Source organism: Protomyctophum parallelum (assembly GCF_964188405.1).
Source record: "Protomyctophum parallelum genome assembly, chromosome: 15".
In the NCBI taxonomy this organism is placed as follows: Eukaryota; Metazoa; Chordata; class Actinopteri; order Myctophiformes; family Myctophidae; genus Protomyctophum; species Protomyctophum parallelum.
The window spans coordinates 19,485,132-19,497,188 of record NC_139710.1 but is presented as its reverse complement, the minus strand read 5'-3'; the positions used below and the strand labels follow the sequence as shown (position 1 = coordinate 19,497,188).

General features: G+C 42.6%; 1 protein-coding gene across 1 annotated transcript in view; it reads right to left on the bottom strand.

The window, feature by feature from the left end:
- kcnip3b (Kv channel interacting protein 3b, calsenilin) overlaps positions 1-8,242 on the bottom strand; it is a 45,388-nt gene extending 37,146 nt beyond the window's left edge. The window contains exon 1 of the mRNA XM_083784967.1: positions 8,176-8,242. Within this exon, the coding sequence (XP_083641093.1) occupies positions 8,176-8,181 (6 nt within the window). The 5' untranslated portion in view covers positions 8,182-8,242. The remainder of the gene's footprint in view (positions 1-8,175) is intronic.
- Between the last annotated feature and the right edge of the window lie 3,815 nt (positions 8,243-12,057).

Below are 12,057 nucleotides of genomic sequence, written 5' to 3'. Positions count from 1 at the left end.
CCATTAATAGTCATGTGATTAACACCCTGCTGCGCCAGCCCCAAAATACACTCTGTCTCTCTGTTCTCTCTCTCTCTCTCTCTCTCTCTCTCTCTCTCTCCTACAAGTTTCTCTCCCTCCCTCTCTTTTCTCCTCCAGTCCCTCATTACATATTCATCATATTAATATTCTCCGCGTCGACCCGAAGTGTCAGCACTCGTTACTGTTCCTCCCGCTCTCTTATCTTTCCATTGCTCCCAATTTATTTGACAGTCAATCACCCACTCCCACCTCTCTCTCCTCGCCCTGTCTTCCCACGGTATGTCCCTCCTTCTCTCCTCTGCATCCCTGATGTCACTTGTCAAGTGTGTGACTGCCAACCAGGACTTAAGCACTTTCAACATCGCATCCCAATTTGACATTTTCAAAGTGTTTCAACTAATTTCAAAATGTTTCCAAAGAATTCCAACGAATATCCAACATTTTCTAAAATAAATTGTGAAAATAGCTGATCTACTATACTTGACCAGACAGTGGCCATGTGCCTGTGGTTAGAGTGTCCGCCCTGAGACTGGGAGGTCGGATCCCCGGCCGAGTCATACCAAAGACTGTAAAGATGGGACCCAATGCCTCCCTGCATGGAAGTGCACTGCTTGGCAGAGAACACATTTCACTGCGGTAACGTGTGTGACAAATCGTACTACTTTGACTACTAGCTCACAACACAGTGAACACCATGCCTGGCCATAGTAAAAGGCAACCTAGCTAATGATTTCACTCTGGCAGATTCATACTAGCCAGGCTAGTATAAATCACCCTTAATGTGAAGAAGGCTGCTGCCAAGCATACACCAGCCCACAATGAGATGAAGAGATGAGTGAAATAATTCCATTCATCCAAACATCTGTTTATTATTCGCAGATCGTCACTGGCAGGCTCACTCTTTCGGAGGAGCATGCTGCACAAGAATAGATTGTATTCATTGTGATTTTACTGAAAAGATTATGAGAAAGGCTCTGGAAACAAACTGACATGCGGCATGAGCACCTAAAAATACAGCACTGCTTCAAATATTGAAAATGTATTCATATTAATATTTTTAATATACAGTATTTTCCCCATCGACCCAAAGTGTCAACACATATCACTGTTCCTCTTCTCTCTCTATCCTCATCTTTTCATTCCTCACAATTTATTTTACAGTCAGTCATCTCCTCCCTGCTCTCTCTCCTCTCCCTGCATGTCCTCCCACGATGTCTCCCTCCTTCTCTCCTCTGACTCCCTGGTGTCGCCTGTCACCACCACAGCTATGCCCCAGGTGAAGTGTGTGAATGCCATCTGTGACTAAAGCTGAAGGGGAAGAGTTGTGCACTCCTGCTACATGGGACACGGTGTACTGTGTCCGTCCGTCCGTCCGTCCGTCCGTCCGTGTGTGTGTCATGTGTGTCAGCCTGTTGGCACCCTTGTGCGCATCAAAGGAAACAAATAAAAAAGAGAGCTAGGGAAGACATCAGGCAGAGGGGGAAAAGGACGAGAATGGGAGAGAGAGTGAGAGATGTGGAGTAAGAATGGGACCCAATATACTCAAATGGACCTTCAGAGTTAAATTAACTCACTGTGTGTGCACAACATGGCCTTAAAAAACCAAATGGTAACCACCTATAATGAGATAATGCGTTAAAAAAGTGCCTCCCCCTCTGACCGAAAGCCCAAACTCTCCCTCTTATTGGCTGTGGTCCAAAAGGCCTCAAGGTGTCCAGTCCACCATCGTGCCAATCCCCAAGCACTCCAAGATGGCAACTGGAGATCTCAGTTGTCAGTAAATGCTTTAAGAGGTTGGTGAGACTGCTGGACCCATGGCAATTTGGCTATTGCCAAAACGGATCCACAAAATTGGTTTCCTTTCAGGTATTTAGGTACACTTTCTTTTACAGAATTCTTCTCTCAGGTAAGTGCAGTACAGGTTCTTAAAATGTTATTTTCTTGTCAAATAATACGTTTAAGATTGCAGTCAAAAAGCTGTACATGTGCTTCCAACACTAGCATCACTCCACTCAATCACCATTGAAAATATAATAATCCACAGCTGTAGTAGATTATTATGTAGGTTCAGGTTGTTTTAGCATGCGCAGTAAGAAATTCGAATTCAACCAATAAAGCATCAGCATGTCAAACATAAATTAGCTGTTCTCTGATTTCAAGTTCCTTGGAATATACATATCTCTGAGGACCTCAAAGGGGCCACACACACAACCAGCATGGAATATACATATCTCTGAGGACCTCAAAGGGGCCACACACACAACCAGCATGGAATATACTCTGAGGACCTCAAAGGGGCCACACACACAACCAGCATGTAACACCTTCTACAACAGCAAGCACTATACCGGATGGTGCAGACAGCCAAGAGCGTCGTTGGAGGTAAGGTATGGTTACGGTACACTCCCTCTAGGGAATATATGAGTTTTTATTTGATTTAATGGTATGTTTTAGCAACAACACGTTGTTATAAACAGTATTTATTAACTGTAAAATGCGTAAATACATTTTCGCTACATTTCTGGTGCTTATAGTCATTTTGCAAGTCATGTTTAACAGTGTTCCTTTCAAGTGGAATGGTTATAGTGGAAAAATATATTTCTGAAAGAGTATATCAAAATCACTGATGTTTAAATGAAAAGGTTACACGGTATGACTTTCAAATGCTGGATACGTTTTCCACCTGCACAAAAAGCTTTTCTGAGAGCAGAACATGCATATAAAGTAATTTCACACACGCTTTTTTGTTTCATATCTGTGTACACATGCCGATGGTCGAAAGGCGATACTATTTGTGTCCTTGTTGCTTCAGCCGCATTGCATGGCTGTCACTGTGTATGAATGTGTCTGTGGGAAGATGGGGAATCCATAGCTGCTGCATGCAGTGTGTGTGTGTGTGTGTGTGTGTGTGTGTGTGTGTGTGTGTGTGTGTGTGTGTGTGTGTGTGTGTGCACATACCCATGCATTGTACTGATGTGTGAGACCTCATGTGAAGAGAGAATTAATACAGGTTGGGGGACCAGAGCAATACCAGAGTGTATATTACATTATCAACCCCGTGCACAAGCGTGCGCAAGCATGCACACACAGAGGGAGCATTCTATGTTAAAGACAATAGACAATTCTTGCATCATCTTTGTCCCAGAGAGTATATTGATATATGATAAAGATAGGACAAATTGATCAGCATCCCACCTCTCCATCTCCCAAAGCCAATCATCTCAACCGCCCTGCATTATTTCTAGTCTGGGTCGATCTTACTGTGACTTAGGCAGGGCAATGACACTCACGGTATGATATATGATAGTGTGTGTGTGTGTGTGTGTGTGTGTGTGTGTGTGTGTGTGTGTGTGTGTACTTGATTGCACACAGTGATTGCACACAGTCTGAAAACCCCTCTGACATTGTAATCAAAACCTTTTGAAATTGTTATTTTTTATTTTAGCATGTGGGATTATAGCATCATACACAACATATAAATCTAGAAAGTGTGGTTGCACTGACGTGAGTCGCAACTCGCAAGGAATCCACTGGGAACTGAATTCTGTCTTACCATTTATATTATATATTGTGATGTCATGTGAAGCATGACAACAGTAACAAGTGACAACAGTGTGTGAACGAACATGACCAAAAGTTTCACTTTTCTGTTGTGCAAAAGTTAACAAAAAGCAGGTTCACTTTGCTGGCAAAACATTCTTGGACAGGGAACAATAGCATGTTGCAGATAGCAACCACACTAACTAATCTTGTATTAGAAGGGAGACACAATGAAGACAATGATGGGGTATCAGTGGCACATAATGGTGAACACAATGACCAGCTGAAACTAATTTACTGTTTATATAACTAAGGGCTTCACTTTATATGGCAAAATATGGCAAAATATATATTGTGAAAATATAAATCACAATACATATTCATAATTTAAGTGGCTGCAATTGTGTTACAAGTAGATTCCTAAAAAGGTGTTCTGTGCAGAACTCATTAGAAATCTTACATTGGCATTTTGAAGAAACATTTTCACATTTTTCTGCATAGAGGAAAATTTATGTTTAAAAAATGCTGTGCTTGCAAGTATTGCAGTTCATATTGCAGTATGTTGTTTTGTCAATACTGTGCAGCCCTGCTATTGATCTACTATGGTTTGAAATGATAACAGCAGATTGAGCACTAAACATGATTTCTCCTTGATAGTATCTTGATCGTAGGATTGCATCGCTCCCATTAGTTCACTGCTATGTTTGGTTTTGGCAGATCTAGTGATTAGATCAAAAGTGTGACTGAGTCTCCCAAACTCTTGGCCTCTTTGGGGGATAGTGTTACAAGAGCGTTTAAATTATCCATGAGTCTAAATCTGCAATCACTAAACCTGTCCCCTCACCCAATTGTGTGTGTGTGTGTGTGTGTGTGTGTGTGTGTGTGTGTGTGTGTGTGTGTGTGTGTGTGTGTGTGTGTGTGTGTGTGTGTGTGTGTGTGTGTGTGTGTGTGTGTGTGTGTGTGTGTGTGTGCGCGCGCGCGCGCGTGCGTGAATGTGTTAACACTGGTGTAGCTGTCAGTCAGCGTGGTATAATGGTCACTGATCTTGTAAAGGCTAATTATATGTGAATGCTTTGATTGACATGGAAACAGTGGGCTGTGGAAACTGTGCTGACTGGACTGAGCCATATGCAATGAAGACATCCCTTTAGGCCCACAAGCTGTCATCCATCCACACTGATAATCACTTAGAATGGATTAAGGACAAAACCACTGTATATGGGTGTTTCTCAACATACTGTAGTGTTATACCTTGGTACCCAACATAGACCACAAAACGTTTTGACAGGGTTTAATACAGGTTGAGAACAAGCAATATTGTGACGTTTAATAGTTAAAGATGGAGTGCCGTGATTTTTTTCCACCCTAAAATATGATCAGTATATAACAATATGTTATATAAGGAGGTAGAAAAGTGTACAGTATTTGTTAAAATGTTGTTTTGATGGGCATGTCCAAGAGTGAAAGAATTCTGGGAAGAAGTGAGGAGGGAGATTCAGAAGATATTGTCGATAGATATTGAGCTTGACCCAAAACTGTTTCTATTAGGTCTTTACCCACCTGGCCATAAGATTCAGAGTAGCGAACAAAGATTTCTAGATTTATGTTTACTACAAGCCAAAAGGGCTATAGCCTTATCGTGGAAAAAGATAGGCAAACCCAGTATTGCTCAGTGGTTTAGGGAGTTATCATTGTGTCTTCCTCTGGAAAGAATCACTTATACTTTGAAGAATAAACAGAAGATGTTTGATAAGATATGGGGACGGTTTATCCAATATATTACGGTTAATGATTTATCTTATTTAATGGTGGAAAATGAAAATGTCTAATTGTATTCTCTGCAGCTGTTTGGTCTTGTGGCCATAAGGACTCTGTTGTTGTTACCATTCTAAGTGACCTTATTTTATTATACTGTATTTATATGTGTATGTATTGTATGTTTTGGTTTTTGTTTGTTTTTCATTTTAAGTAATTGTATTGTCTGTATTATGTATTGTTTTGTTGTATTGTCCGTTTGTCAAAAAAAATAAAAAATGCAATAAATATATTGTTTAAAAAAAGAATGTTGTTTTGATGTGGGCACACTCCAGGGTGTCCAATGAAGTACTGTCACCTCATAGACACATGAAAAACTGGAAAAATACTAAAATTGTGTCACTCCCTCTGTGTTTGTTTATTTTCACTTACAAGAATATTTAAAAATGATACACAAAGTCAATAGAAATGTGAGGGAGAATGCCTGAAACCCCTCCAGGGGCTTTAGAAGTGGCATTCTCCAGGAATATTACATTCATAGGATAGAAATGACATCAACATTGAATATGCAGAATTGCAGATCTACACAAACATTAGACCCATGTCAAGTTGGCTTAATGGTGGTGTTAAAGGCCACTAGCTTGCCAGGTTGTCCTCTGGGCCCACAAGTTTAGAACTTTTAATTAGTGTATCAGATTTGAAACAAATGCAGAGAAGGGAGGAACAATGAATCAGTTATTATATTCTAGACATTTTGAAGTGCAGAGCGTTCTTATCTATAGGCCAAATGCTGTTCTCTTATTGGGGGACTAGAAGGACAACTTGGGAGCTCAGAATGTTTTTTGACAGCTGACTGAGAAAACGTGGTTATCAAAAATGTATATCTCACTGCATTTTATATTTTATACACACAACTTGAAACATTCTGGGGTGGGAAACTTCGCAAAAATAGCAGAGCTACAAGCTCACAACGCTTGTCAATCGGCTGCTGTTGGTGAAGATACTTGTAAATCATAACAAGAGGGGGCCTAGTATGGAGCCCTGCAGGAATCTGATCACCCAAGTACCCCTCCACCAAGGCCTGATCTTCAAATGTTCATACTGTCACTTTGCCAGTATGAACATTTAACAGTTTCAGTTTTTTTGTTGGTTCCCTCTAAATGCCCAAATTGTAAATGCCCAAATGATGCAAAAATGCTGGAAAAAACTGAATCCCCCACCTCCCCCTCCCCCTTTTTCCCCTCACTGAATATGTTTCTTTTCCCTTTTTACCTCCTTTATGATGAATTCCTGTTCTGTTCTTTGACTATATAGAAGTGTCTATTTGTACGTCTCTAAATGTTTTGATGAATTGAACACGGCGGACCCTCTTGTAAACAAGTGTAATGCTTAATTGGGTCGTCCACTCACAGTTAACAGTCTTTGTATTGAGTTTGTGCCTGAAATGTACTGTAATTCTGCAAACTGTTAATCAATATTTCAATCAATCAATCAATCTGCATGAGATCCCGAACCTGGGCGCTCACACACACAAGTCACACACACATCCTACACAATACTACTGTATCCTTACACCTGGGAAAAACTGAATTCATTCTTTTCGGATCAAATAGTAATCTCAGCAAAGCAGATGGCTTCTTGGTTAGAGTGGGTGACAATATTATCACACGAAAAGATGAAATTACCTACCTAGGTTCCATCCTGGAGGCTAATCTTTCCGGTGATAAAAATGGCCACCAACGTAATCAAAAAAGTCAAGCAAAGAACAATATTCCTTTACAGGATCTCCTCACTGGTCAACAAAAACACCTTGACCTTAACAGGAGCCCTCGTACAAGGTTTCTTTGACTATGCATGCACCTCTTGGTACCACAGCACCTCAAAGGCCCTTAAAACAAGGCTCCAGACCTCCCAAAACAAACTGGTCAGGCTCCTACTTGGCCTCACCCCCCGAACCCACCTCACCCCTGCCCACTTTGACAGGCTGGAATGGCTTAGGGTCAACAACAGAGTACAGCATCTTGCAATGGGTCTGGTCCACAAGATTCGATACACCGCGCAAGATACCCATGTAGGCCTACCCGTCTAAATACTTCCTTAATGTTAATGAAGTCCACACCCACAAACCATGTACAACCAAGATTCGGCACAAACAAGGGACTAAATTATTTTCTCTCCTATGCCACCAAAATGTGAAACGCCCTACCAACAGTCATTAAGACATGTGAATCCCTTGATTGACTCCTTCAAAACCGCTCTCAAAGGGCACCTACGGACGGCTGCAATTCGAAACTGGCCCCCGTAAAATCTGAACAGTCTTTGTATTGAGTTTGACAGAATGTCAGAATGACCAACAGTCATTAAGACATGTGAATCCCTTGATTGACTCCTTCAAAACCGCTCTCAAAGGGCACCTACGGACGGCTGCAATTCGAAACTGCCCCCCGTAAAATCTGAACAGTCTTTGTATTGAGTTTGACAGAATGTCTTGGTGGAAGATGTAGATAGATGAACTCTGCTATGTGACATTTGCGCCTGCCCTGGAAGCCGCTTGGAGCACTGGGCGCTCTGCTCTGCTCTCCATGGTGCGCTCTGCTCCGAGCAGCTGCTGTGTCTGTGTGCACAGGCTTGGTATTACGTAACTTCGCTCAAAAACTCGCCTTTCAATGTGTTTACGTGTGTGGAAATATGTCGCTGAAACAAGCGCGGAATCAATCTAACTCAGTCACTATTCAAATATTGAGCCGATTTGCGCACGCATCTGTCCGCGGGCGCACGAGAAACCAAATCGAAATCAGTTACAATAATTATATTGCATTGCATGCATAACGGGAATGCCATGTTTTTCCTTGTTCTTACCTGCATGTTTTCACCGCGTGTTGTTATGGGCTACAGTTGCTAACTTGCGCTGCTTGTTGAGTTCCCGTGCGATTCTTGTAGACACCTCCGAGTCCTACCACTGGCACTTCCACCACATGCAAAGGAATGCACCTCCCTCCCTGACTGAGCCGCAATACCGATAAAAAGGATGGGGTCAGTCAGAGAGAGAGAGAGGGGGGGGGGGGGGGGGTTTGGGAGGTTTGAAGCGTAAATAATGAAGTTATGGTCATTGCCCATTGGTTGCGTGTTAACATCAACGGGCTTAAGTAGTAAGTACCGAAATAAATCTCAAACAGGAAAACAGGACATGAATAAATCCTGTGTTGAGAACAGGCTATAACTGTCAAACATGAGTTTTTTTCAAATGTAGGCTAGTAGCTGCCATGTTGGGGACCAACACAGGTGCATGTTTCAATTTCTCTGCAGTCTGATTGGCTAATTAACGATCGTATTAATTTGGTTGCTACACCTGTTGGTCCTCAACATCATCAACATGGCAGCAGGTGTAGTCTACTTTTTAAACTCATGAATACAGACAGATAGGCCCATATGGGCATGCCAATATACAGGTTTATCATGGATATTGGATACTGTACCAATTATCTCCATATAGGGGCATAAAAGGGACATTGGTTGGCAGATGTATACACTATACAGCGTTCTCCATATATGGGCACAAAAGAGCTGTAGACCAGCGCTAACAAGGACTCAGACATTGTGAGGGCCGTGTAGCGGCTCGCACCTCTAGTACAGTATATTAAAATAATTTATTTCACACTCTTTGCACGGCCAATTTTAGCACGCTAAGGTGCGCACGTTACCATCCGATATTGATAGAGAAATGCAATTAAAATTATTCTGTTCATTCTTCCTGCCTGGCAAAGAAGTGAATCAATTTAGTTATAGGTGACCTTTCCTCTGGGTGGTGTTCGGGGGATGGGGGTGGGGGGTAGTAGCAATCAAGCCGGGTCAAGCATCCTCACACGCATCATGTTGATTACATAATGAACAGTGAAGCATTGTAAACGCCTGTAATGCTGAGGAGAGGACAGTTGTCTCTCGCTACACTCAAAACGGCCTACTACAGTATTAGATCATGTGGCAGCCTTGTTTAGAGTACTTATACGTAAATCATGAGATGAGATCATGTTTGTTTAGGGCACTAAATGATGACATAAGACGTCATGTGGCCGATATAAATACAGTGGCCGGTGGGCACCCTATGATCTTTGAATCCAAACTATTCACTGTGCCATGTTCCACAGGGTTGATGCACTCTGTTATCCTCATTCTGTCTACAGTGTAGATGTGTGGTCCCTCTAAAGACTCATTCTGTCTACAGTGTAGATGTGTGGTCCCTCTAAAGACTCATTCTGTCTACAGTGTAGATGTGTGGTCCCTCTAAAGACTCATTCTGTCTACAGTGTAGATGTGTGGTCCCTCTAAAGACTCAGCAATGTCTACAGTGTAGATGTGTGGTCATTCTGTCTACAGTGTAGATGTGTGGTCATTCTGTCTACAGTGTAGATGTGTGGTCATTCTGTCTACAGTGTAGATGTGTGGTCCCTCTAAAGACTCAGCAATGTCAAGGTCATTCCAGATGGACCTGTCACTCACTATATTTAGTATTTGTAGATACATTCTCATCCATGTTATGCATATTTTCATATAGTTATGTTGCTCAACACTGACACACACTTTATTATATTAATAATAATAATCTTTATTGTCCCGAAGGATATTTGTCTTCACAGTCTGTTCAAACACCCACATCAAAAACAACACATAGGGCCCAGGCCGTAGCGTAACGGTCTGGGCACCGGACTGGTGATCCAGTCGCGGTGTGCCGCGGGTTCGACTCCCGGACCCGACACGGCCTTTACCGCATGTCATCCCCCCATCTCTCTCCCGTTTCCTGTCAGCCTACTTTCTATCCCTTAAAAAATCAATAAAGGCGTAAGCCGCAAAAAAAAAATCTTAAAAAAAAAAAAAAACAACACATAGCTCATAACACCAAGACAATACAAAAAGATGAGGTCCCCACTGTATACAGAACCATCCCATCATACATGTATGTTGTATAGAACCATCCTATCGGCGGGGCAGTTTATTTGATGGCTGAGGAGACAAAACTCCTGCTAAAACTAAAAAATGTCCATGGCAAGGTTCTGTATCTTTGTCCAGATGGCATGAGGTTAAAAAAGCGATACATAGGATGATCAGTGTCATTTGATATTGAAAGGGGCATGGTGGCACAGTTGGTAGTGCTGTCGCCTCACAGCTAGAAGGTCCTGGGTTCGATTCCCGCTCGGGGCGCTGTGGGTGCTGGCGGCGTGTTTCCTCCTCCGCGTCATCAGTGCCCATACCCGAAGGCGGGGTTGGCGAAAGGGCCTTTCTGTGTGGAGTTTGCATGTCCTCCCCCTGGCCAGCCGGGACGCCTGATGGAGGGGAAAGGAACTGGTTGGAATAACGTGTTCCTTCCATGCGCTATGTCCAACCAGGGAAACTCCCCCCTGTCAGGTGTAAAGGAGCAACTTGGATACTCAAGCATGAAGGAAGCATGAGTTAAGTCCGTTGCTCTCCCTAGGTTGGCGGAGGGTGTGTAAAGCCCAGGATCACATCACAGGATGATTGACACAGGGGTGAAAAATGGGTTACAAAATCGTGGGTCAAAAAATATAAATTATAAAAAAGATATTGAAAGTGCTAACCGTGGCCTTATTGTTCATATCAGAAAGTGTGGGTGTAGGATGATTAGGTATTTGTTTTCCTCAATAGTAGCCTTTAGAACTATCAGTTCCCGAGCATGTGACCCACAGCACAGGTCAGGAGCCCAATTCCTTAGAGTGAGGCAGCTTGATGTACAAGTACACCCCCTGGACATGATGTACAAGTACACCTCCTGGATATGTTGCTATGTTGTAAGGACTTTGCCCCCAATCCAACCCTTGATGCTGAGTGCCAAACAGGCACTGGTGAGTGGTGATTCACCTCCCTGTCATTCTGTAAAATGATACAAGAAAGTTGAAGTGTAGCTGATGTCTGCTGTCTTCCCGCTTGTTCGGGGCATGTCTGTCTGTCTGTAAATAACTCTGACCCAACGCCCCAGGCTGTTATCTTATACAGAATCTAAATGCTAAATGGTCACTGAAACATGTTTAGTACTGTGTCTCATCTCATCCCCTCTCACGATGATCACAGCACAGACACACAGGCACCCACACACGTATGCATGCGTGCGACAATTCTGGCTGACCCGATGGATAATTACATGTGCTCATTGGGTAAGTATTATTCACACATGAACACTGCGGCAGATGGGTGACTGACTGACTGAATTAAATGAGTGAGTAGTGGATGAATGAAGGTATTGTGTGTGTGTGTGTGTGTGTGTGTGTGTGTGTGTGTGTGTGTGTGTGTGTGTGTGTGTGTGTGTGTGCGCGTGCGTGTGTGCGTTTGTGCGTGTGAGAAAGAGAGAGAATGCCCTCACATGCTATCAAAATCTTGTTTTCATGGGTATTATTACTCAAACTGGATGGTCAATAAGTCTATAATCCGACTAAAACCTATTTTTCAGGTCTCTGCTATTCCTACTCAGGCATGCATACATTTACTGTAGACATATTACAAACGTGCTCACACAAAGAGGTGTGCACATTCACAAACCGCAGTCTGCATCTATAGTCTATACTGTAGCCTAGTAGTGAGTAGTATGCATTCAATACCTTGAATGACTGGCTCAGCAGGAGGGGAAAACATTAGGAAAATCGGTGTTTGTGGTCAATTCCACCCCAAGCCAATTAACCGACTCATACAGATACAGAAGATTTGTTATCATCCCTGTGGAATCGTCTGGGTCAG